This window comes from Eretmochelys imbricata, chromosome 3 (genome assembly GCF_965152235.1).
Source record: "Eretmochelys imbricata isolate rEreImb1 chromosome 3, rEreImb1.hap1, whole genome shotgun sequence".
NCBI lineage: Eukaryota > Metazoa > Chordata > Testudines > Cheloniidae > Eretmochelys > Eretmochelys imbricata.
In genome coordinates, this window is record NC_135574.1 from 196,765,831 (window position 1) to 196,793,637 (window position 27,807).

Consider the following 27,807-nt stretch of genomic DNA (forward strand, 5'->3'; position numbering starts at 1 on the left):
CGTATATGTATAATTTGCTGAACACTGTGCTCATGCAGTAACATGACATAAATTCCCAAAAGGCAAACCTACATACAATTAGATGAAGTGCAACACATCAAAAATAAATAGCTTCAGTCCCTTGAATTCATTTTTAGATGGAAACAATATTGTATCCAGCATTAGATAAGAGGTTAAGCACTCATATCCAGTCAGAATTTTCCTCTCCATGCTAGAGAACCAAACTGGTAGGCAGTTTTTAGATAAATGAAACTTTAAAAATTGAACTTTTATAATAAGTATTCTTCATTAATAGCTGATTTAGCACTCCAGTTCCTTTCCTATTTCACTTTAAAAACAAAAAACCCTTTAAGAATATTTTAGTTTTAAAATATTTTCCTCAATTTATTGAAATGCCTTAGAAATGACTTTGATGCAGTTTTGCCCTTTTCCTCTTTATCAGTGAGCAGGAGAAAGCAATTGTTGTGTTACACCACAGAGAATAAGTGTACCTCTGAAGGCTGAAGTTTAGTAAACACATCTTTGGGAATGTGGAGAAGGGAGGAAAAAACTAAAACAACCATTCAGCAACAAGCTTGGTGCATGAAGCTCACCTTACTGTGGGACTCCTGCTGTTTATTACAGGAGAGATTAAGACTAAAATAACTAGCCCGCTGACTGAAGGCATCTTTGAGGTGTTCTCACTTCAGCACTCATCAAATGCAAAAAAACATGAGTGAATTCAAAGCTAAGGGTGATGTCAAAATAACAGTTTAAACAAAGAAGGATGGACATGCTCCAGAGGAGGAGGAGGAAAAAGGACGGTATTCGGTTTGGAACAGAAGACTCAACAGTACCTGTCAATTGTTCTAATTTTGCTGACAACCTTGTTGAGCTGTCTTCAAACATTACAGAGTTCAAAGGAAGGTGAAAATAAAAATGAAAAAAGATAAAGAGTGAAGAACAATATGTTTATAGGAGATCACAATGTTTTCTTTAGTTCCACAATTTCGTCTTCTGACTAGCCAGCAAATGCAGCATGTTTTGACAGTGAACTAACTGACCCTCTACACCCTTACTTAGAATTACAGAAATTATGTGCACTGGGACTTTTCTAAGAAGTTAATGTTAATTTGCAGTGAGTAAAAAATTCAGATTAATGGGAGTAAAGAAATCTGAGAGGTGGGTGGAACCACATTTTAAAATTAATTTTCTTACATTCCTGCTCTTAAATAAAGACTTTTACCACAACACATTCACCAAGAAGCAAGGCCTACAATTAAGCAAGTTACAGGCTTGTTTAGAATTTGCTTTAAACATAGGCTGTATCTACCTTCAGTGTATAGTAAAGGCAGAACACATTGATATTACACTTTTCACCTCATTTTAAAACCAGTCCTAACCATTTCTTTGAACTGTTCATTTTAATAAGATTCCTAAAATATCAGAAGCATGACACAGGCTTGGTTTCTAGTTCTTGTCATAATGGTAAATTATAATGTAAAATCCAAGTTTTGAAGTCAGTGGATTTACTCCAGATTTACAGATTTGTGACACAGCAGAATTTGGCTCATGTTTGGTTGCCTGGTGAGCAAGACCAGGCAAAATCTGGCTGAATGAATCCTGGTTGGAAGATACTAATTGGCGTATGCAGTCTGTGCTTCAACTATATTATAAAACCAACAGTTATAATGGAATTTATCTAGAGAGAAGCTGAACTGTCCATCACAAGATAAGGCACCCAGCAAACATCTCAGTAATCAGCAATCATCAACACTGCAGTTACTTGTTTCTCTACTCTATCAATCAACTTCAAGAAGTTAGAAAACATAGTTGCAACTTTTACCAACTATAGTGCCCTCCATTAATTCAGTCTGGTTAATGAGAATAGAAACTATGGAACCAAATCATTTGATTTGAATATAACTTCAATTTTTTATTTTAATCCATTCAATATGTTTTGGGCTGGTATTACTGGCTAATGGAATTTAGTTCTTCTTTCAATAAAATGATTTTCAAATGAAATAGAATTAAAAGAATAGGCTAAGTGTGATACTATAAAACAGTGCAATTTAAATAGGTGCGTACTTATGTAATTTTCAAATGCGTAACTTTATTTAACTTAGCAAAGCAACTATTCTTTATTAAGGACTAGTCACCGGCCAATTTTGATTTTTTAAAAAAACGTATGAGTGCATTTTTACAAACGCACAAGTAATTTTTGATCCTTGCCTAAAATTAAAAAATGGCCAAATTAACTTTATTCAAACTTTGCAAAACACTTCCGTCTTTGAGCTATGACCAAAATTTCAACCCACAAGAGCTTTGTTTTGAGTTTCCTGATAGTTGAATATCCTTAATAGAACATTTAAACTGTAGCACTGTTACCACAATATACCTATGATCATAAATATTTTGCATTTACATACATATTCTGACGATATCGGTGTACTTGGCAGTCATTAATGAAGCAAGTCTCCATTAAGCATACCATTTAAAGTAAATATTTTTACCAATAGAGAAAATAAGGCACAGGGGTGTTATGTACTTTGCCCAAGGTTACATAGCAGCTCTGTGGCAGCTCTGGGATTAGAAATCAACTCTCAGGGCGCTCTAACAGTACATGCCTTGAAACGGATTTCCTGATTTAAGTACACTGAATCATGCTTCCTCTAACTTATTCCATTAGGATTTTCTAATGTTAAGGACATTTTGCACTGGCATTTAACGTAAAAAAAATCCCAGATCTCAGAGCTAAGTAATTTAACATTTAGCTTTCACTTTTCTTAGGCATGAGAGATATCCAGAGCTGTGGTCAGAGTTCAGTATAGGGCTTGATCAAAATGGAACCCGGGCCTTGCACTGAAGATATCTAATGGCATGGACTTTTAGTTAAAAAAAAGTTAGATTGCCATTATGTCATTGGCCCTACAGAAGCAAGTTCCCAGTCACATTCCAGTTCCCATTCCTGCCTACCACCCTCTCATAATGATAGTTCTAACGTTTTAAAAAACATTTATTTCATCTTGTCTACAAGACTGAGACCAAAATCCATGCTCTGCCTTCTTGAAAGGATAATGGGACCAGGCACCCGATTTTAAAAGTCTGCTCATCCTTATTCTTGGTAGTGAGCATCAAATTTAACATGAACACAGCAAGAAGAATACAATGTGATTCATGAAGCATACTGCAAAAAAACCCAACCAAACACAAAAAACCCTTTAAATGCAAGGGTAAAAATGCATTGCTTTTCAAATGAGGAAGGGGAGTGTCCTTTGGCATCCTTCTATTTGACATGTAGCCCTCCTATTACTCTCAAAACCACTCTCAATGAAAGCATCTGCTCATTGCTGCTCAAAAATGCAAACAGAATGACAGGATGTATAAAGAGTGATACAGGAAATATTACTGAAAGCTTTATAATGCCATAATGCTGTTATATAAGTCAACGGTTTGCCCTGATCTTCAACACGTGTTTAGGTCTGGTCACCCCATCTTAAAACAGATATACAGTAGCAGAAATAGGAGCATCCAGAGACGGGCGATGAAAATGATTAGAGACATGGAGAGACTTCTGTATGAAGAGAGATTGAAAAGGTTAGGACCAGTTAGCTCAGAGAAGAGACAAGTAAGAGGGACCATGATAGAGATCTATAAGATAAGGAAGGGTATAGAGGAGAGTAAATCAGGTGCTCCTAATTGTCCTTTTTTATATAAAAGGAGTACCAGGGGACGTTCAACAAAATGAAAAAAAATACATTGGAAAACTGCAAAAAGGAACTACATTTTACACGGTGCATACCTGTCACCATACAGTGCCACTCAGGCCTAACACTTAGCAGGTTTCAAAAAAGGGGTTACATATTTATGTAGATAAGGATATCCACAGTCACATGCGATAGAACACAAAATGTACAAAGGGGAATAAACTATCAGGCTTCAGGGCACAAGCCAACTACTAACTTACAGGAGTGAGGAAAAGCTTCCCCTATATACTCATCATTCCGTAACTGTTTTTCATGTGGTTTCTTCCATTTTCCACAGAAGCATCTGGTGATTGCTGCTACCTGGCAAAGGATACTGATCTAGATGGACCACTGCTCTAACCCAGTATACCAATCCCTATGTTCCTAACAGGCCTTGTGTCATAACAATCCACAATGCAGAACTGCAAGAGTTTCCCTTGCCCCATTCTACTCCATACGTTTAATAAACTGTCCCTGCAACTTTTCCAAGGCTTTTCCTCCTTAGGAACCTGTGAAAAAGTAGGAAGGGTCTCCAGTAGGGACTATGATGTAGAAATCTAAATTTACTATGCTATTTAACCACTTCACCCTCCATTTTAATAATGAAAATACAGGCCAGCTTAGGTTTGAACAACATTTATCCTTGGGGGGGGGGGGGGTGTGTGTGTGTTCATTTTTACCTTCTGTTAAGAAAATAAAGCAAATAGGGGTTGTAAATCCCCCCAAGAGACTTGAAAAATACAAAATTAAAACAAAACAAAAGCTGCTGTAACAAAGAGCTCCTGAAATCCACAATCTCACAGACAGGAAGAAAAAACAAGCCTGCCCTTTAAAACACTGCAGTAGCCTGTTTGGCAGAGATTTGTTTAGGATAGGGATGTGGGTGTAAGTAAAACAAAGAAAAAATCCTTCACTTGCCCCTCCACTGTCACTTTTGTCTCTTTCCTCTCTTCTTCTCTTCCTCAGTTTTAACTGTTCGCTGTCTCCATCTCTTTGGGTATGTATACTAATATTTCCCCTTTCAGACTCTCCCGATCAGTGAGTGATCAGGAATGTCTAGCGTCACTGTCAACAGCACAATCATACTCTTGGTCTGGGAAGATACAGCAGCCAGTGCTGTTTGTTCAGAAAACCAACTCTCCCGCACCCCACACACTGAATGGAGTTGGCAGAGAAAGCATTCCCTAATGCCAATTTTTCACAACCGAACAAAAACAAAGCACAACAAAAACCAGACAAAACTAAAAAACAAAAATTCATGGGAACAAAACTTAAGAGAAAATGAACCCCGGGGTCCTATATGCATTTCTATCAGTGTGCATGGAACTTCTTCAGTTTCCTAAAATACAGCTATAAAGAAAGCAAACATCAGGATGAAAACATGACACCTTAATTACTATTAAATATAAGAGCCACAAAAGTGTCATGCCATAATAAATCTCATCAAGGTCTTTACAATTAAAAGTTAATTACAGTTGTCACCTGTAAAATTGCTCATGTATACTCACTATAAATCCTTGCATGGGTGGTGCGGTTGCTGAGTAATAACCATATTCCTAAGGTGATTAAAGACACAAGCACACCTTACGCTTGTGCCTTCAATCATCCCAAATTGCATGGTTATTGCAAAATGCCCTCACACCCTATTTTGCTTCATTATTAGAATATAAGACAGTCAAACACCGTCTTATAAAAAATTTGAGATAGGGTTCTTAGACTCCAAGACCAGAACGGACCATTGTGGTCATCTAGTCTGACCTCTTGTATATCACAGGCCAGAGAACTTTCCCAAAATAATTCCTAGAGCAGATCTTTTAGATAAAAACCATCCAACCTTGATTTTAGAACGGTCCGTGATGAAGAATTATTAAAAACAAATTCCAAGGAAGTGCACAGACTGTTTCTCTTTCATCCTTTCAAGTAGTTGCTGCCTTGATGAGTTTCCTAATGATTCAACATTTGCTATATGGATTCCCAGGTGTCTCAGTTCACCCAAAGTGCATTCGTTCCAAGAACTTTCACTTTCATTAATAGTAAACATATTCTGGTTTAAGAAAAAAAAAAATAGCGACAAGACAGGAAGGACCAAGGCCCATCAATCCTCCCTCTCTACCTCACTTGAAATTACTCAGTGTTGCCAAGAAAGGCAAAATCTTTCCTAAGGTACATGCAGAAAAATGTCCCCACAGATCCTGTCAACATGCTTGGGAGATTCATGAATTCTGTCCTGTGTATGTGGGCAAGAACCACCCTGGTTAAATCCATTTATACCTTGAGATTATGTCAACAATCCCACTAATACTTTAAGATTGCTTCAAGATGAAATATTACAAATATTATACTTACTCATCTAACTCTTCCTCTTCAGTTTTAGAAGTATCTGCATAGAGGTATTTACTCATGTCCACCGGTCTTACATTTTTCCTTTTTGCAGGTTGTGGAGGAGAATCTTTGATAGTTACAAACGTTTCAGGTTCAGGATCTGGCTCATCAAATGGGTTCAAGTACTCTGGAGCACCTTCCTCTTTAAAGGGATTATAATTATCACCATAGTAAGAGTCTTCTGGTTTTGAAGATGAAGCTGTTTCAGTATCGTGTTCTATAAAAAGCATTTTAAAAAGATTATTTAATACAAAATAAATTCAAAACTATTTTAGCAGATCTTTATATTTTATGGGGCTTTAATCTGAACTGAAACTTGGAATCTAAGGTCTTTGCCTTGAAGTGAATATTAATGCTTTATTTACAGTGTGACCTTGTTTAGCCAAAAATAAGCTGTGAAAGGTAATGTCCCCTGAGGGGCAGGGAGGGAGGATATTAAACACTTTGGGTATGTCTACACTGCAATTAAACACTTGCGCCTGGCCCATGGCAGCTGACTCGGGCTCGCAGGGCTCAGGCTAAGGGGCTGTTTAATTGCACTGTAGACATCTGGGCTTGCGCTTGAGCCCAGGGTCTAGGATCTTGCAAGGCGGGAGTGTCCCCAGAGCTTGAGCCACAGCCTGAGTCCAAACATCTATACTGTAATTAAACAGCTCCTTAGCCCCGAGCTGGAGTCAGCTGGCACAGGCCAGCCATGGGTGTTTAACTGCAGTGTAGTCACACCCTTTGAGAAATTTCCCACTTATCCAAAACTTCTTTCAGCCATATTAGTCATTTGTCCCTCACTCACTCATGTAAATAGGATCTCAATAGATGTGATTTTCTTTAAACGGATTTTCCCAATTAGGTTATTCAGGTCCCAACAATAATGCTTTAAATGCTTCTTTGTACTCTTATAATTTATAATGATTTCCTAAATGAAATGACATTTTGTAGGCCCTTAAGTGGTGGTAGGGATTGGGACCCCTCCATGTCTTATTTAAAACACATGATCTAGTAACACTGGAAAATCATTTATTAAGCAAGTTAATGACTAATTACACATTTTTAGTATACATATCAGAACTTCTGCCGTAGATTTTTGATAACAATAGTAAATACACTCTCTCTATTACAACAAATTTAAATTATCCTTAAAGAGATACGCAATCAGATTAATAATACATAGTTTGGGATTTATAGCCAGCAACTCTACACAATTCTTTCCAGCAACAGAGGAAGAATTTTACACTAGCAGAGACTGTTGGCAGATATCTTTGTGACTGGAACAATATGAAAACATACATAGACAGAGAATGTTAACCACACTGAAATTTATCAGGACTAACCCCACTATTCTTGCAGTCATAAATGGTCAGGAATTCATCTTACTACTGCTCTGACAAGATGGCATTATTGCAGGAAAGTGAGCTCTCACCCCATGCAAGCAGGCTCTTTACTAGCAGTTTTAACAAAAAAAAAAAACCAAAAACTTTATTTGCAATAACAATTCACAGTTTATTCATGATGTGAAGTGCCCTTTATTTTTTGAGCTTTCAAATTACTGGGTTGAACATAATAGATCATTTCAATTTAAAAGACAGACAATATTATTTATTATTTGTATTGCACTAGAGCCCAAAGTTCCCCAAAAGGGCCTTGTCCACACTTAGGATTTGCCCCAGTACAGCCACTGATGACTAGCCAGTATAGACAAGCAAAGCTGCCACTTGTGCTTCTTGGAGCTTATTCCCACTTGAAACCAGTGTAAATTGTGGTTTACAGCGATTTATCCAATTTAGGTTAGGGATTTGCACGCTGATGGCTGGAGTCAAGGTAAATCCCCACTGTAGACCAGACCTGAATTTTCTGAGGTTACCAGGATGAACCATCAAGTTGCGTACATAGCAAGCCTTTGACCACAGGAATGTATTACTGTGTAACTTTATTCTCATTTACACTTTGCTCCTATTGTTAGTCACACTCACTTGTGTCTTGTCTTAAATTAGATTATAAAGTGTTTGGGCAAGGACTGTCTCCTGTACATTTATATAGTGGCAAGTGCAATGGGACCTCCATCTCATCCCTGGTTCATCCTACTTGAGAGCTACAGGTAAGAAGCTTGAGAGATCTCATTTTAGGAAGAATCTCAGGACTCCTGTTCCTTGAGCCAGTGAACCTTTCACATCTGAATTCCAAGAGGTATAAGAGCATATTTTGTTACAGGCCCTTTCACGGCTGTCTGTCTCAGAAGAGACAGCTCATCTGCCCACTCTGAAATATTGCTACTGTCAGAAGAGGTGAGAATAAAAAGGGATTAACTATGTATTTCCCACAATAAAGGAATGAGACCTACAGATCATATAACTGTCCCAGCCTTATTTAAACTGAAGATGGGTACAGAGAAGATAAGCACACTTGTATGATTAAGGACAAGATCAACAGCACAAAAAATGGACTTCACTAAATTGCGCTGCAGGTTCTACCTGGTGAATATATATGACATTTTATTACTATATTCTATACCTCTTAATTATGGAGTGTTTCCAACTACCAATGATTATTCAGGCACTTTACATACAAAAATCCCTTTAAAAATCTTATGTGATCTGCAATCTATTTTTCCTTGAGTGAAACCAATGCAATCTAACATATACCGTAGTTAAATTTAGCTCTATTGTATTCAATAGTTAGTAGATTTAGCCATATTTACATTTTCAAAAGGCATTTAACATTGCTCCAAATTAAAGGTTGGTGTTTAAAATGAGACTTGAATAAAGATAATTGATGCCCTGGATTAAAAAAATGGATGAGAGGCAAGAAAGGGTTGCTTGAAAAAAAGTTATTTTTAGACTTATAAACAATCAATCACTAGTGAAAATACTTAGCACTCATATAATCCTTTACAAACATTAACTAATTATTCAGAATTTTTGAGTTTAATGTTGTTACAGTAAAAAAAATAATCTGGGCTGTACATACATATGTTACTAATCCTACATAAAGCTAAAAAGGAAGCGTGCTTCTAAACAGGTTACATCTCCCTTTAGTAATATAAAGTAACATTAAAGTTTTGGCTTAGAAGAAAAGTTTTTAAATAGTTTTAATAACTTCAGTCTAACTGGATTCAAACAGAGAAAGGAACATTATAATAATGCTAAAGGATTAAAGGTAAACTGACTGAAGCAAAGGAATCCAGAGTTATTGCTGAAACTTTATTTCAGAACAACAAACTATTGTACTGAGGTCAAGCAAGAGTCTTGTAACAATGTAGTATGTGAAATCACTCATATGTTGCAACTCAGTGTATAGTCAGTCTTCAATTTGATTTTCCTGGCTTCTGCCAGCTTGTGTCAGAGCCCTAATTTTTTAAATTTAATTTTTCATTTCTTCTAAGTTAAAAAAAGACGTTCAATGATATTAGTTATATTGCGGTAGCACCCAAATGCCGCGACAGGATCAGGGTCCTGTCGAAACACATATGAAAAAAGAGACCCACTCCCAAGAGCTTACAGGCTTATGGCCTCAATCCAAGAACGTGTTAAGTATGTACGTAGTTTTAAGGACATGAGTATGACCACTGAAATCAGTGACTCAACGCTTACAGCTACTCATGTATTTATGTGATTTACTGAACCACAGCCACACTGTCATGCTTGTGGGACCTGGCCTCAAAAGATAAACATACAAAGGGAACGAGGGTAATGCGATGCAACATATGATTTTGGCAACAAAAATGATTAGGGGTCTGGAACACATGACTTATGAGGAGAGGCTGAGGGAACTGGGATTGTTTAGTCTGCAGAAGAGAAGAATGAGGGGGGATTTGATAGCTGCTTTCAACTACCTGAGAGGTGGTTCCAGAGAGGATGGTTCTGGACTATTCTCAGTGGTAGAAGAGGACAGAACAAGGAGTAATGGTCTCAAGTTGCAGTGGGAGAGGTTTAGGTTGGATATTAGGAAAAACTTTTTCACTAGGAGGGTGGTGAAACACTGGAATGCATTACCTAGGGAGGTGGTAGAATCTCCTTCCTTCGAAGTTTTTAAGGTCAGGCTTGACAAAGCCCTGGCTGGGATGATTTAATTGGGGATTGGTCCTGCTCTGAGCAGGGGTTGGACTAGATGACCTCCTGAGGTCCCTTCCACCCTGATATTCTATGATTCTATGAAGAAAATAGGAAGGGTGATGATAGACATATGCCTTATTAGTAAGGCTGCGAATCTTTCACGGAGGTCACGGATTCCGCAGCTGCAGCGGCTGACCCCAGGGCCGCTCGCCCAAGCAGCTGGGGAGCCCCTGGGGCCAGCCGCACTGCTGCTCCGGTGGCCCCAGGCAACTGCTCCTTGGAGCAGCAGTCCGGGACCAGCAGCGGTGCCCAGGCTGCCCCTACCCAGAGAAGCAGCAGTGGTGGCAAAGCCCAGGGCCACCCCAGCCCGCAGGAGCGGCAAGGACAGTGGGGCCATGGGCCATGCCCCCCGGAGCAGCAGTGGTGGGGCCCTGGGCCCCCACACCAGGAGCAGCAGCGTCCATTGGAGCACTGCCCCCTCCTCTTAGCAGGTAAGATTTAGTTAGGCGTATTTTTAGTAAAAGTCAGGGACAGGTCACTGGCCGTGACTTTTTGGTTATTGCCTGTGACCTTTACTAAAAATACCCGTGACTAAATCGTAGCCTTAATTATTAGTTGAAGTTGTATTATTTATGTTGAACCTTTGCCTAATTTTTAACCAAAGCCTTTTCTATTTTAAAATTATTTTTAGCTCTTAAATATTTTCTCATGGGAGTGCACAAGAACCAACCCTGCAACTGAGTCCAAAAGAGTAGACCCCTATGACTATGTCATGGTTCCACATTATGTAACACCTCTGATTTTTACACAGTCTCTCTGGAAATGTACTAATTTAGTGTTAGACACGGAGGCTTACTGCCTCACTATCACAAGACAGGGTCCCTGGCTTCAGTACCTCTGTTTCTTACCCCGGCTCCTTCTGCAGGTCCAAGAGTTTTGACTCCTGTTGGAGACTTACCCCCTAGTGAGCTATACACCCAGCAGATGTTTGCATCAACAAAGGACAGCCTTTTCGAAATAAGGCAATCCAGGCATCTGGCAGAACCACCTGCCTCTCTTGCCCATCTGTCCTAGATTCAATCTCCTCACAGCACTGGGCAGCCTTGTAATTATCATAGGGCATGTCTACACAGTGGTGTAATGGGGTACATGGCGGGGGGATATCTAAAGCGCAGTAATGTGTTGCACATTAATTGGTCCATGTAGACACAACCAGTATGCACTAAAGGTTCCCTAGAGCGCTTTCATGTAGTACTGTTTAAGCATTTCATGATGAGATACAGTCTGTGTGCAGTTTTGCTTCTGTTAGGGTGTAAGCGTTCAGGAATTCTTTTAAAATTTGCACTGCAGAATCAAAAAGCATATTAGGGAAAATCCTGAAAGAAAAGACATGCAGGAAAACAATATCTTTTAAAAGTATGCTTTACACTATTTTTTAAAAATTAGCTTGACAGCGTCTCCTGAAAACAAGGCTTTACATATTTGTTTTTTATTTCATAGAATTTAATGAAAAATACGAATAGTTTCTGCAAGTCCCTTCAGCTTCAACATTATGGGCCAAATTCTGCACCCCTTACTAGGGTTTTCACTCCCATTAGTTGTCTGAGTATGGACGACAGGATGTAGCCCAATACGTAGAGCACCCTAAAATGCCAGGCTGAGAAGAACCTCCACCATACAATTAGTTAAAAGATTTAATTTATTTCACACATATGCTAAAACTGATGGAACTTTGTCAAAATCATTTTCAGGTCTCCTTGCAGCTTGCAACTCTGCAGATAAGTATAGGGTTTTCCAGACAGTGGCAGGCGCCTAGTTAAACTTGGCTCTTATTTCTCTCCTTCTTCTCCCTCTCTCCCATACTAACAATCCTGGATTCCTATTTATTTTTCTCCATCTTCATGGAGGCATTGAGAGAGGGTCCTCTCAGCCTCCCACCCCCTGGTGCAAAGAAACGGACCTTGCAACAGAGGGACAAGTCACAGGCAAACCACAGAGGTCTGAGAAAGGTCGACATTGGCTCCACTCTGGAATTCCAGACCTTCCTGAACCCTACATCTGTACCCACGATGGGTCTCTTAAACCCTTCAAGACTGGCCAGTAAATGTAAAACATTCTGTGGCCATTTGTCAAAGCCTTCATAAAACATTTCAGTCTTTAGAAAACAATGTCAATCCAGATCAAATTATATTATGGGATAATAACTCAATACCTAATTTTGAAAGCTGCATACTTTCTAGGTAAGGACAGCTGTCTTAATTTTCAAAAGTGACTAGTGATCTTGGGTGTCTCACTTTTTGGGGACTCAACTTGGGACATCTTAAAGGGTGTCAGAAATGGTGAACATCTGCCCTTGAAAAATCAAGGCATGTTGGGTTATTTCAAATTGGGGATTCAAAAATTGAGACACCCATAATCATTTTGAAAATTTAGGCTCCTGTTCGTAGTTTGAATCAATTCAATATTTTGTTGGTTTTAAAGTCTTTAAATGGGTAATAATAATTATATCTGCTACTGAGCTGCAACTTGGCACACCAAGGGTCAAACCCACAATAATTTTGAGTAGCCAAGTAATAAACCTGCAAAGGTAGGAGAGACAAAAGAACAGATTGATGTACTATTTACAATTGACACACTGCCCGCTTTTGCACCAGCTCCTGCCAACTGTACCTGGCATGGCTCCACTGACGGGAACTTCTCACAGAAGTATGCATTATGCCTGGCAGTTAAGTATCTGCAGAATCAGATGCTAAGTTCCCACAGGAACTAAGACCCATCACAAACCTGACGACCTTCCTTTCCCAGTGCAAATTGCACATGCATTCTATAACACACATACAGCAGCATACACGTTTTTTTAAAAATACCAAAAGCCAAGCCTACCAAGACATTACACTGCATGCACAATCCTCCCCAGCGGGGGATGGAGGAAAGACAGAATGAACCACATGTGACAGCGTTACTTAATGCACTACTGAAAGGTGCTCAGATGCTATGGTGATGAGGGAAGTATAAGAAAAAGAATAGAATAAGGTGTTATTTCCCTGTACTGCCAGGAACAATGACATAATTATAAACCAATAAAGCAAAAAGAAAAGGATTACTTGTGGCACCTTAGAGACTAACAAATATATTTGAGCATAAGCTTTCGTGAGCTACAGCATCCGATGCATCCGATGAAGTGAGCTGTAGCTCACGAAAACTTATGCTCAAATATATTTGTTAGTCTCTAAGGTGCCACAAGTACTCCTTTTCTTTTTGCGAATACAGACTAACACGGCTGCTACTCTGAAACCAATGAAGGGTATAATTGATTGAACATGCTACAAAGATTTATCAAAACTTCAAGGCCTCAGAGGGATACGTTTTAAAAAGAGATAGGAGATGGTCCTATTTCAATGGGAAGGTGATTTTAGTGACCCAGCTGGATTTTATAGTGATAAAAGGAATTGTAAAAACCGATCCAAATAAGCGCTACACATTTGCAAAATGTTAGAAGCAAGTAAGCTTCATAAACCCAAAGAACAAGATCTGAAAACGATAAAATTGGCAGCAAAAAAGGGGTTAGGTAAGATTACTTCATGAAAAGGTTACAAAACACATATATGTTTATAAAAGACCAAATGAAGCGTGAAATGTCAGCGAGTAAGGGCTTTTAAAAAAAGGGGTAGAGAAATACGGGAAGAAAGAAGCATTTGGAAACTGTACAAAACAAAGGGGAGCACTCAGGATTGGTCCAGTGGTCTTTTTGTCCACTCCTTCACAGAATGTCTTATGAAAATATGTTTATTATTTCTATTACCAATAACAACCAAACAGCAGCATTTTAAACTTCTATCCGAAACATAAAGAGGGGAACATGGACTGGGTAGTTCAGTGGATTCGTAATTGCTTTTCACTTTTATGTTGCCAAGCCTAGCCCAGGCTGATAATGACCAACAACTGTCACTATATGAAAGCTGGTCAGTGACTTGTGTGAAATGAGTTTGGTAGGTTTCAATCCATTCACCTAGTTACCACTCCGCTAACGGGCACCAATCAGAGAGCTCAAGGGCTGAGTGGGCATGGCAGCTGAACAATCTTCTTACCCTTAGAGATGGCTCTCAGGTCAGAATTAAGGTACACTGATGGGAGAGTGTGACAGAGTGGGAATTTTTCTTAATATTTTGTATCAATACTGTGTGCGTGCCTCAGTTTTCCCTATGTGATGCCTGATTAACTAGATGGTGGGAAAAGGTTGTTGACTCTTTGCAGAGACCTAGAGATACAGGGGTGATTGATGCCTCGCTGTCTGGGACCTGGGTCCCCATGCCCCTGGAGAGCCCAAGAAGGCAATGGCCTGCCCAGACATTTGGCATATGGCAACTAGCGACCATGGATGGCCAGCCCTCTGCAGGAAGCCAGCCAGGTATAACCAACTGGAGAACAAAGGAGCAGAGCGAGGTGACAATGTTTGCCTGGGAACAGGAACAAGGAGGGGCCTTGTGGGGTTGTTAAGTGTGGGCTGCTGGAAGCAGGAGATGTTCCTGGAATGGGACTGAAGAGGGGTCAAGAGGGCTCTGTGCTCTGGGACTGATCAAGGACTATGCTGTTACTTTCTGTTCTCTATGTTAACCGAGGACTTTCTACGCTGTGTTTGGGCACCTAATAAACCCTTCTGCTTTTACAACGCTGGCTGAGAGTCACTCCAGTTTAAGGAAGGTGGAGGTGCATTGCTTGCTTGGGGTGTACAAGTCTCTCTCAGGTGTCCAACTCAGGTGGACTCACTGAAGGGAGCTCCCAGTGTGAAGCTGAAGGCTCCGAGGTTCAGTCTAAGGAGGCGGTAAATCAAGTGGCTTTCCCTAGTGGGAGTGTGACCCTAAAGTAGGTCTGGGCTACTAAAGGGATTCCTGCCAAGGACTGTTCCAGAGCTGTTCAAGAGCACCGGACCTGTGGATCCGTCACAGGGAGCATGGGGAAATTTTCCCTGACGATCCTCTTTGTGCCTAGGTAGAAGGCTTCAGGCTCCACATTTGTCAATCTGGCACCTTTTGGAAGCACTATTTTCATTCACATATTTTATATATTTGTTACTATGTTTTGTTGTACTCTATATACACTGACTTTATATGGCAATTTTCACACACTAACAACTCCAAACAACTTCAGAACAATTAATTGTATTCTAGTGTTGTCATGGTGTGATTAAAAAAAGGCATATGCCCAGCGGTACGGCTGCTACTGTAAGACTGCAAATGTGTTATTTGGCCAGAATTCTGGCATTATCCCTACCATTAGACAATCACTATTTAGTGGAACCACTAGACGAAGAGAGAAGAAGCCTCAATTTGACATATCATTGGAGAAGCAGATGTTCAGTTTCCATTGGCAATTAACATTCCTGATACTGCTGCCTGGGTGCATGTAATAATGTTAGTTTTTACCAGAACAACCATTTTAGTTTGTAACCTTAGGAAAAAAAAATTATGCTTCATTAATGAGTCTGTAAATAATGATTAATTGTGTGAAAATGAATTCACCACCTTCTGCATCAGGATCTTCGAATGGGTTTAATTCTGCTGCATCAGGGTCTTCAAATGGATTCGAACTGGAATTGGCCAATTCTTGTTCCTCTTCATCCAAAAAATTAAGCTTGTTGATGAGTTCTAGAAAAAAATGAAGTATTGATTCAGTGTGGTCACAGCCAGCCCTGGATACTAACTGTTCACAAAACACATTTCAAATTCAGAAAATTCACATCAGTGGTCCCTGAGAACAGTGAACTGGACCACATCACCAAGTGCAGAACTAAACTAATGTATTTTGTAGCACACCAATGTTTCCAGCCAGAAGAAATTAATTGAATAAAATAGATGTTCACTGATGAGTACTAATCCACTACACTGCCACAGCGGCCTTCTGGACCTAATTTGATTCAATAAATTTTGCAGTGGATCTAGAAAGCTAAATATAGCAACTTGATTTCAAAATATGAATGATTCGTATATTCGTTCACTGTCAATTCTCTTCTTTGCATGCAACATTCATGTAAAGTCAGAGAAGGAACTTTTTGTCAAGTTATAATGGTTAGGCATTATTCACTGCACAAATTGTGTTTTAATGATGTGGTTTTTCTTTCCTATTCACAATCATGTGACAATGCAGTGGCTGAAGAGAGACACTCTATCATGTTGTTACCTGTTGGATGTGCTACAAATTACTGAAAATCACATTGGATGGAAAGCACAATGATAAAACTGACAGCTGAATACAAGCAGAAGTCAAAAGGTAACAGGTCACAGTAAATACAGACAATCAGAAACAGAAAGAAAGGAGGAAAGCTCATAGACCTTCAGAGGAACTGGCTGATTTAGCTGAAGGCATATTTGCTTGCTTTATGCAGTCATCTTGATCTTCATCTAAGCTGCTCAGAGCATTCAACTGGTTTACAATTTCTGTAAACAGAAGCCAGTCAAGACAAATGTAAGGTAGGGTTATTTAAAGAAAAAGCTGTAGAAAGCATGCTATTACTAGAGAAACAGGGAAAGAGAGGACACTTATTGTTAATGAAAAGAATACATTCAGAATGAATCATTACAGTGATATATAATACACCTATGCACCTGTATGGAACACTTCAGCACTATTTTAACAAGAAGGAACACAATAAGGTACACACTGAAAAATTTTTGATGGGTGCCCGCGACCAGCAGTCTCAAGATTAACAAAAAACTTAAAATGAACACAGACATTAATCCAAAAACTAGGTATGCTAAATATAATTATTTTAACAGTTTTCCTGTTGGTAAGTAAAACTTGAAATTAATAGTATAAAGTCAGCTTAATACAAAAAGTTTGAGGCTACAGCATATACACTTTGATTATGCCTCATTAAGAACCAATCTCTATCAATTTTCCACCTAAGATACACCCAATTTAATAATAATTGTAAACAACATGGTCATTAAACATAGTACGGAACAAAACAGGCTGCAGTAATTTAGGGCCCAATTCTGCCATTTTTATTCTCAGTAATACCTTATTCATTGGATAGATGGCGAGGCGATTTAAGGGCAGGATCTGGCCCTTTGGGAATAGCTCTGAAACCAACATTTTAAAACAGAACCAAATAACTCAAAAGGAACCTTAATGGAGTTAAGATAATCTGTGTACTGTTACTTTTAGGCCAGTGGTTCTCAAACTTTAGTACTGGTGACCCCTTTCACACAGCAAGCCTCTGAGTGTGACCCCTCCTTATAAATCAGAACCACTTTTTTATATATTTAACATCATTAGAAATGCTGGAGGCAAAGTGGGGTTTGGGGTGGAGGCTGACAGCTCGGGACCCCCCAAGTAATAACCTTACCACCCCCTGAGGGGGCCCGACCCCCAGTTTGAGAACCCCTGTTTGAGGCTTTGTGCACTTGCTTAAAATGATGCTTGGAAGAAATTAAGACATGATGATAAAACAATAGGAAAAGCAATGGCAATTCGTATGCCACCAATTTACGATCAAACAAAATACTAAAAACAGTGAAGAAAGTATTATGGAAGCACCACTCATGACTCCATAATTAAGCTTGAGTTGAGTTTGCATTTAAAGCAGGGATTCAACCAGTTACAGATGAAGGATACAGTGTATCCTCCCAAATTTACAGTATTTACTCGACCTTGTAGAAAAAACATGAGTTAAAAAAATAATGATCTAATACATCTTTAAAAATGAGTTCAATACAGGACTATGAATTATTATGCATTAAGCAGAATTGTATGGTAATGTCATACAATTGTCATCACAAGGTGGAGAAAAGGCTTTTGAGATTGGGTGGAGTGATAGCTCAGTGGTTTGAGCATTGGCCTGCTAAACCCAGAGTTGTGAGCTCAGCCCTTGAGGGGGCCATTTAGGGATCTGGGGCAAAAATTGGGGATTGGCCCTGCTTTGAGCAGGGGGTTGGACTAGATGATCTCCTGAGGTCCCTTCCAACCCTGATATTCTATGATCTTGGAATGTTTTACCTTTAAGTTACTGATATGTACTCAACCTTAACTACACCGTATATAGTTTGTATATAGTCTGGGAAAAGTAAAACTACCACTGGAAAATAAAGTTACTCAAATAGAAATCTCTATTTTCCAAAATGATAAGAAAAGTAACAAATCACAGAGAGGTGAAAATTGAGCAACATCAGTGTTGCTGTGATGGTATCGGATCAAAATATGACTATATAGATCATTGTTGCAACCACTATTATATATTTGAAACAAATCTTGTATAAGATGTGGCACGTAAGATGTCTATGAAAAGGTTATGATTTGCTGATTAGGATTATGCTATGTCTATGCATGTATCATTTTTGTATTTGAAATTATGAATATTGGCTCTCTACCTGGATTTCAAATGTTTGCTTCTGGGGTAACGCCCACAAGATAGTTAGCCAGCACATCTTGGAGGGACTATTCTAATTGAGTGGCCCATCAAAAGGACTCAACTCACAATGGACCATGGGAGACACCCATCTACACTGAGTGGACTGTCCTATAAATGTGCTGTCTGGAATATAGGTAATGGCTTCCTGCAATGACTGAGCAAAATGGGGACGAACATGTGACTTGCCCATGTGACTCCAAACACTATCTGGTCACCTGTCATTCTCCACTACCTGTGCTGAGGTTTTTGTTTGAAACAATGGGTTTCCATCCACATGGCAGAGGATATAAATGGCCCTGGAAACACCTCCATTTTGCCCCTGTCCTGCTCAGATCTCTGGACTGCGGACTTACACTAATGGGAGCATTCTCACCCTGGGAATGAGGTCCTTTCAATGATTTGGAAGCAACCAGAGACTTACTAAGCCAACAGTTTATTTCATCACTGCTACAAGCCTGAACCAAGAACTTTGCAATTACTGTATGTATTTGATTCTTTTAACCAACTTTAATTCTCACCTTTCTTTCTTTTTATGAATAAACCTTTAGATTTTAAATACTAAAGGATTGGCATCAGTGTGATTTTTGGGTAAGATCCAAGTTATATATTGACGTGGGTGTGTGGCTGGTCCTTTGGGATCAGAACCTTTCATTTGATGAGACTGGTTGTAAAGAACCACTCATCTCTGAATCCAGTGTTTTTAGTGGTGACATAAGAACTGGAATGCCAAAGGAAACTGCTTTTATGAGTTCTTGTTAGCCAGTGTGGTGAAATAGGAGTTTACTTTTGTGGCTGATTTGGTATATCTTATGAAAGATATGGGTTGTGTTTGCCCTGTTTCTCAGCAGTTCTTCCTGAATTTGGCATCCTCAGTTGTGACCCACTGAGGCACGGTTACAGTTGCTCTAACTCAATGGTTCCCCAACTGGGGTTCTCGGGAAAAAATTCCCTAATGGCGGATAGAACTGTCCCTAGGAACCCCGGGCAGCACAGGGTCAGCAGCCCAGAGCCCCTGGACTTCCAAGAACTAAGCAGATCAAAGCAAGCATATCTATCACACTGAGGAGATTTAAACTTCAAGAATCCTTATAAGAAATGGAAAGGGAGGTGGATATTTTTTGCTGCTTTTAAAATTAAATAGGCAGCGAGTATTGTTTTTAAAATTATTATGAAGAAGTTTAAACTTTGTGGTAACGTGTTGTTTGCCTGGACTGCTCAAGACCTGAATGCTTGTGTAGGAAGAACTCTTTGAGTTGGCTTCTTAAATACCTTAATGCTGTTTCACATCTGATACTCCTTGATGAAACATAGGAGCCTTGTCTGATAATAGGCTTATTCAAAGTGATACAAGCTATGAAAGTGAGATCTTGGAAGAGTGTTGCCGTTTTCATAATGTAATAAAAATACTGTAAGGATAAATAATAATTAATAATAAATAGCATGTAATAAGCAGGTCATAAAAAGGAATTTTATATTTCCAAGATCACTGCTTTTATAATTTATATTCAGGTAAATCCCTGGAAATATTCATTTTTAAGAGGAGGTTCAAGAGACTAGACATTTTAGTGCAAGGGGTTCACTGGTTGTTAAAGTTTGGGAACCACTGCTCTAACTGGTGCTGGCTGCCCATAGCTCATCAGTAAAGCTGTGAGTGTGTCACGGGACAACATGACTTTCCGGGACCTCCGTGACATCTGCAGTGGCCAGTGCAGCTGGCCCATGGGCCGCCTGAGCAGCTCAGGCAGCCCCTAGGCCAGCCGCACCCGCCACCGCTGCTGGAGCAGTTGTGGGCTACCACACCTGCCTCCCCCAGCAGCAGCAGGAGTTTGGGTGGGGGGCTCAGGGCTGAGGCGCAGGAGGGCGCGAGGGCTCTGGGTGGTGCTTACCTCAGGGAGGCTCCCCAGAAGCAGCGACATCCCTCGGCTCCTAGGCAGAGGTGTGGCCAGGGGGCTCTGTGTGCTGTCTCTGCCTGCAGGCACCACCCCCACAACTCCCATTGGCCACAGTTCCCGGCCAATGGAAGCTGTAGAGTCGGCACTCGGAACAGAGGTAGCGGGCAGAGCTGCCTGGACATGTCTCCGCCTAGGAACTGACGGAGGGTGATGTCACCACTTCTGGGAGGCACGGAGCCGGGTAGGGAGCCTGCCAGTCCTGCCAACCCCCCTCCCCCCCAGCAGCCTCAGGGGTCCTGGACCACCCCCCCAGCATCCGCGGTGTCCCTGGGCCAACCCTCCTCCCGATTTAGTCAGGCGTATATAGTACAAGTCATGGATGGGTCACAGGCCATGAATTTTTGTTTACTGCCAGTGACCTGTAAATGACTTTTACTAAAAATACCCATGACTAAAACATAGCCTTACTCATCAGGGGATGTTCTTACAACTGGACGCTGGTGGGATGCAGAGATTCCTTGACCACTCCTTTCCACTGGACATAAACCACGCACTATGCTTTGGTGCAAAGAAGCCAAAAGCAGAGCAAGGATCTGGTACAGAATCTCTAAATATTTAAGACATATAGCCAAAAGCTGCTTTACTAAAAATCTTAGATTTGAATGTTTTGCAAAGACATACTAACTCTTCCATATAAATACGTAACTGATTTCCAAGTAGGAAGATGCAGTACAGTCTATTCTTAAGATGGTGCAGCCATCCCAGAACACATCTCAACCAGATTAGCTTCCTAAACAGCCTTGGTTTTATAGGACTTAAAAGTAGTCAATTTGAAATCAGTCAGCTTAGGAGTCTTAAGCTCCTTCTTGTTCAGCTTCAGCATACAAAGACTTGCTGGAGATCTGAAAGATGTAGTAGCTACATTCTGAGATTTCTTTTGGACTCAAAACAGACTGATAGATGTATTTCTTTACTGAAATGAAAAGCAGAATATAAGCTTATAAAGCATAACTATGAACAAATGACTAGTTAAAACAGGGTGCAGACACTGAATTCTTTGATGTGGTTTGAATCATCTGGTCCCATCTGCTACCCTAAACACCTTTATGCATTTCACTGTCTCTCATTACAGGATAAAATGGTCTATATTATATTTGGAGCGTTGAAATGGGAAGCATAGGAATCTATGGCCTATATCCTCTTTTGTACATCTCATTATCTACACACTCACATTATCTTCATCTACAAGTAACCCACTGAAGTAAATGGGACTTTTTGTGTGGTTAGGTGCTATTAAAGAGTAGTAAAGGTGTCAGAAGGTTGGGATGATCAGTATTACAGTGTGTGATTCTTCAGAGATCTCTGCTTGAAGTACACTTGGGCTCAAGACTCCACAACTGATCACATCTGGGCAGACTGCTGAGTGCATATGGAACACCAGTGAAGTCAACAGGTCTCTGTGCAGGTGCAGCAGTCAGCATACTATTAATTGCTGCATGAGGGCTTGGGTGCCTATTCAAAAACATTAAGTGAAGAAATAAAGCATACATAGCTGTACTAATTTTCTTAATCATGAATCAAATGTCTTAAGTATGTCAACGGAACTGGTGCTCATTAAGGCTTAAGTATGACAATTCTGCAATTTTAAAATCTCTCTCTTTAAATTACACGGTAGCTAAAAAGTTTGTAACTTTACATTACAAACAGGAACATGTATGTTATTTTCAAGTTCACATAACACAGAGTAGTTAAGTGGACTTCTTTTAAAATGTTAAAAAAAATAAAATTAAATTAAAAAGCCAGGCTGTGACTAAGCATGAGATATTTTCAGGCTCATGGATTTTTTTTTTTTTTTTTTTTAAGTTACCGTGTAATGACAATAGGGTGTCACAATTGTGGCTTGGGCAGTCAGGTCTTGTGGTCAGAGCAGTGATGGACAAGTCTAGTGGTTTGAGCAGTGGCAGTCAGAGGCCAGGAATGGTGTCAGGAACCAGGAGTCAAAGACAGAGTGAAGAACCTAGGGTCAGGAGTCCAAGATCAAGCCAAGAGGCGGGTCTGCTACTACAACTGGCAGGAGAGACCATCTTGTTGTACAGACACTTCCTGGAACTCCTCTTGGGCTTAAATAGGGTGCCTGGGCCAATCAGGGAAGCTGTCAGTTTGTCTTTCCGAGATGGTACTTCCTGTGGGGTTTGTCCCAACAGGATTTACATAGGCTAATACAAACAGCCCTACTGCAGCTGCTGGGTAGTGGTGTGGACATGTCTGCTGTCCCACAGGGCTAAGAATGGAAAGCCTATCGCAACCTCAACTTTAGGGTCAATTCTGTGACAACAATTTTTATTACATTCAGTTCTCATATTGTGCTTTCAACCTGCAGATGCCAAACTGCTTTTGAGAGGTGCTTTCCTCATTCTATAGATGAAGAAACTGAAGCATACACAAGTTCAGTGACACCCGAAGTCACACACCAAATCAGGGCAGAGCTAGGAATAGAACAGAGATCAATCTCTTTACTCCCCTCATCTATTATCTATTGAATGGGTCATTAACTGCCATGATAATGAAATTACAATTATTTATTTATATTACAGCCACATGTTGACCCAAATCCAATGCTCACAGTATTCTGTAAAAGGAACAGAGTTTGCAATAAAATCCTCAGAATTAATTCTACATATACATCCTTCAGTACAGCTATCTTTCAATCTCCAGACAATGAAAGAGACAGCTCTCTGAGTGATTAGACCTTGAGGCAAAAGTATGGCAACACTTAATACTACTATTTGTACAGTATGCTACTTTACATCTTCAAAGCTCTTACAAACATTAACTAATTAATCCACAAAACACCCTGTGAAGTAGTTAGTGTTACTACCCCTATTTTACAGTTGGGAAAACATATATAGAGAAGTTAAGAACAGTCAGGAATCCTTGTTTTGCAATAACCTAACCAGGCAATGTATGAGAAAATGTAGGCAGAAAACAAGTGTTCAAAGTGGGTGACAGCACTTATTCTCAATTAGCTTTAAATGGTTCTGTAAATGTAATTTTCAAAAGTCTGATTTTTATAGTGCCATACTACCTCTTCAACTTTGTTTTCTCTTCCATCTTTCTATATTTTTTCACTTTTTCTAAAATCATGAACATTTTTCAAAATAGCTGTGCCTTCTGGTCTAACCCCATGTTTCCAATCTCTTTTTCTACTGCAGATATTTTCCTCCTTTGGTTTTTAGTTTCCCCTTTCAGTACATTTACTGTAGTGCTTTTAGGACCCAATCCAACTTCCATCGAAGTCCGTGGGCGTCTTTACATTGGTTTCAATAGATATTGGAACAGGACAGTAATATTTACTTTTTCCTGATTACTTATTGTCCTTTCTTTATGCTATTTCATCTACCCATTCTTCTCCTCCACCCTCCCTCTTACTGCCCAATTCCCTTTTTCACCTCTTTCAGACAGGAGATGTTCAGCTAATGGCACAGTTCAGCAGTTGCAGCACAAGCCAAAACGGTCTCTGAGGCTGACCTTTTCCTCTCAGGCTTTTTACCTGTGGGTCTTAGGACATGCCTACACTTACAGCGCTGCTGCTGCACTGGTACAGCTATGCCACACAGTACATGTGGTGAAGACACTCTACGCCGACGGGAGAGAGCTCTCCTGTTGGCATGAAAAACCCACCCCCTTGAGCGGCAGAAGCTGTTGGTGGGAGAAACTCTCCCGCCGCCATAGCACTGTGCACACTAGAGTTTACGCCAGCATAAGCTGTAGTGTAAACATAGCCCTAGAGTGCAACATTTACAACAACAACAAAAAACAGACTGGTTTTGCATGGTAAGAAACTGAAACCTGAAAAATCTCAGTCTGAGTACGCACTGGATATGGAATACTCTTTGCTCAAAGGCATTCATCCTTCTGCCTTCCAAGTAGCCATTCAGAAGGTTTGTTTCAACAGATAAGCTTGGTATTTGTATCACCAGTTCAGAGAGCGGGAACGCTATCTGGGCCAGAACCGTGGGTCCAAGCTGCGACTGGTGCAGGATTCAGGGTAAGTGTGTGGAGGAGAGAAAAAGCAGCTTTAAGCAGCTGTAAGCTACACTAGGCCCTCCCAGGAACGTCCCTACACTTGGCAAAGTAAAGTGGATGGCATAGACTTAACTACACTGGCTTTAGACCAGCTGGGGACTCCCCCTACATCACAGGAATCCCTGGCTGGCCTGTTAGAGAAGCTCTCCATCCCCCTTGAGTGGAACAATGCAAAAGGGATAGAAATGGGAGCCAGAAGCTGGCACTCTGCATCTGTCAGCCTTTCTACATATGGGTTTTCTGTTGCACCATCACAGTAATATCTTGGTATTCCCTAGATAAAGTAGGTCTGCCCCCATGATCTTTAGTGGGCTTTATGGAGCTTTCTGCTCTTCTCTTTCCCCTAATTATAGGAGGCCTTGCTTCAGGTTTGTGGCGTTTTTGTTCTTGATTATAGTTTATCTGTTTTGTACATGTACCTAAATCCTTCTGGATATGGTGGAAAAGCTTCCTCTCAGAGATGGATCTTGCAGCATGTCCTAAAGGTGATCAGCCTGGTCGTATTCCACCCCTTGACCAAGAATGCTTTATCTTAGTCTCTCACACATTTCGTCCTGGGCTTTGTGAACTGCACTGTCACAGAAAAGTAGAGCATGGATGGAGATCAGGTCACTGACATATCTGGGTCCTGACCTGCTTGGGGCTCTAAAGATTAGGATCAAAGCCTTAAACCAGAAACTGAAGTAGTTTAGAAGCTAAACAAAAGTGATTGCAATGTTTCAAGGGTGTTCTAAGTACCACTAGATCCAAGTAGTCATAGCTGCTTTTCCCTGACCCATTTCAGTGCTAATGAGGACTAGAAGAACAATGATGCAACTCCAATGATTCAATTAGTCTTCCCAATGCAATCCCACAATACTTCTTGTGACACTCAGGAATAGCCCTCAATAACTCAAGAGAACCATTTCTGCAACCTGTCAGTCAACCCCAGATGCCATCCTGTTCCATACAGGCCCAACACAGCAGCTAAGTCATTACATGGCTGGTCTTGGCTCCACTTGGCACCCTCTCACCCATCTTATTAAAACCACATGGCATTCAATTATTTAGATTAACTTTTTTCTTTTCTTTTTTTATTTAAAGTAACCTGATACACAAGGGGATGTGTTTGTGCCTTTTTTTTGCCTCTTCATGACTGATGGAGGGCACATGAAAGGCATCTTTCCTCTTCTGGAATCTTTTCTTACATTAGACATTTTTATTGAACTCAAATGCTTGAACAGCAAGGAGAAGAACTCTTAACAATTCATCATCTTCATTGTTCAGGTAAGAGCTGAGAAGAGAGACAGCTTTCATTTCAGACCCCCAACAAGTCCATCAGAGAAGACCTGTCCTGACTGTCCTGATATTTCTCAGGGAAAAAACAAGCATGACTTACACATTTCAAAAAAAAACAAACCAAAAAAACCACACAAACTAAATGTTTAACATCGTCTTTATACAACCCAATCTATTTTAATCCTTTGCAGGTCATCTTTAATCAGTATATGTTCAACCCTTGAAACACATAAATTCAGAAAGGAGAGAGCTGTGCCTGAAATTGTGGGACAGGGGCCACAATACACAGGCATAACAATCGTAGGAGGAATCTTTGTGTTTGGACATGCTGATCTGATTTGCACTCACCACACTAGCCACCCTGGACACACTAAACCCTTTGGGGTCAAGAAATTCAATAACCATTTAGCTATAATATGTAACTTGAAATAGCTCAGTTATCTAATGCAGAACATTCTTTAGACTGTTTTCACTATGGGGAACCTGATTGGGTCCTGCCTCGGAGCAGTCTCCTGCTTGCTGATGATCAAATTCGGCCTCTCTATCCATTTCTGCCCTTTCTCTCTTGTTTTCTCCCCTCCTGATTGTTCCCATCTCTTTTCCTGTCCTTCTACTGCTCTGTTTACACCTCTCCTTGGCTTCCCCTTCTGAAAATGCGATACAAAGAAATCAAGTCTCTGAAGTTCACAAAAATTAGCCTCATGTGTAGCTGTACTATCAGGACATATGCAATTGGATTATCCTAAATTGCTATTTTGTAAGAAAGCATATTCACATAATAGAAGAATAAAATCCATGGAACTTTCCTGATTATAGGGAAAAAATATTTTATTTATGTCCCTTTGTGACAAGACCAACCTGTAATTTTTGCAGCCTTTTCCTCCTGATTCACTCTGTTCTCTTCATCTTCTTCATTGTCTTCCTCAAAATCATCTAAATTTCCAATGTCGGCTTGCTTCATACTCATCAAACTAGCCAGGCTCTGCATGTCTTCATCTCTATACCACAAATTCCAATACATCAAACAAATCATTAAAAGGCAATACTGTTCAAGTCACATTTGATAGTATTTTAGGGAAATACTATTTTTTCAAAAAGAAGTTTCCTTTTCTTTACTAAGGGCCTGCTCGAAAACCTTTTGAAGTCAAGGGATAGCCTTCAGTTGACTTTGATGGGCTTTGGAAGTAGTCTTGAGAATATTTATAAGAACAAGAAATGAATATATATGTTCATACTGTTAATTTATAGATTACAAGTTTCCATTGCCAAAAACTTAAAAAGCAAAAAATGCTTTCATTAAGGGTCAATTTAATCCTCTCCTCTTACAATTTTTTAAATCAGTCCTGAAGTTATATGGAACAGTAATTTATTCCCTTTGGGGGTCGTTCAATATAAGCTGAGGGTTTTTGGTCAGACCTAGTGCCTATGAACCACCACCTTCTCCTCAGACTCACACTACTGTCGGTGAACTAGAGTTTCTTTCCTAAATGCACGAGTACATAAACAAGAAAAATGTTTATAAATTATGGGCCAATTACTGCCCTTGCACAAATGCACCACTACAGTGTGGATTACAACCGAATCTTGATGAAAACATGGCTGCAGACAAAAGATTTAAAGCAGTGAATGTTCTAAAGTGCTATTTCCATAGCAACCAATGTGTCTTCAAGTTCACAGTGTCATTCTCGAAGCATGGTTGGACTCAATTTTTTTAAACTATTTTAATACCTTTCTATTGTTTAATCAATAGTAGTCTATTCACTTACTTGCCCAAAGCAAATTCTTTAAAAATAGGTAAGTAAAAAATATCATTAATTTCCCCCTCTCCATGTTACGAGTTAACCATGGTAAAATAGGGTGCACTGATTTTGTGCCTGGGCTCATATATTTTCATGACAATGGTACAAGGTTACTTTAAAAGCCATCCTATATGGCAGTAAACTAAAGATCAAGTACAAACCAGGCCCAAATCCTGCACAAAAATTTACACG

General features: G+C 39.9%; 1 protein-coding gene across 4 annotated transcripts in view; it reads right to left on the reverse strand.

The window, feature by feature from the left end:
* Nucleotides 1-27,807, reverse strand: part of EHBP1 (EH domain binding protein 1) — a 320,086-nt gene that overhangs the window by 154,966 nt on the left and 137,313 nt on the right. For all 4 annotated transcript variants that reach the window (XM_077814056.1, XM_077814055.1, XM_077814053.1 and 1 more), the window contains 3 exons: nucleotides 26,675-26,814; nucleotides 15,676-15,798; nucleotides 6,072-6,324 (listed from right to left, as the gene is read on the reverse strand). In XM_077814056.1, coding sequence (XP_077670182.1) covers nucleotides 6,072-6,324; nucleotides 15,676-15,798; nucleotides 26,675-26,814 — 516 coding nt within the window. The remainder of the gene's footprint in view (nucleotides 1-6,071; nucleotides 6,325-15,675; nucleotides 15,799-26,674; nucleotides 26,815-27,807) is intronic.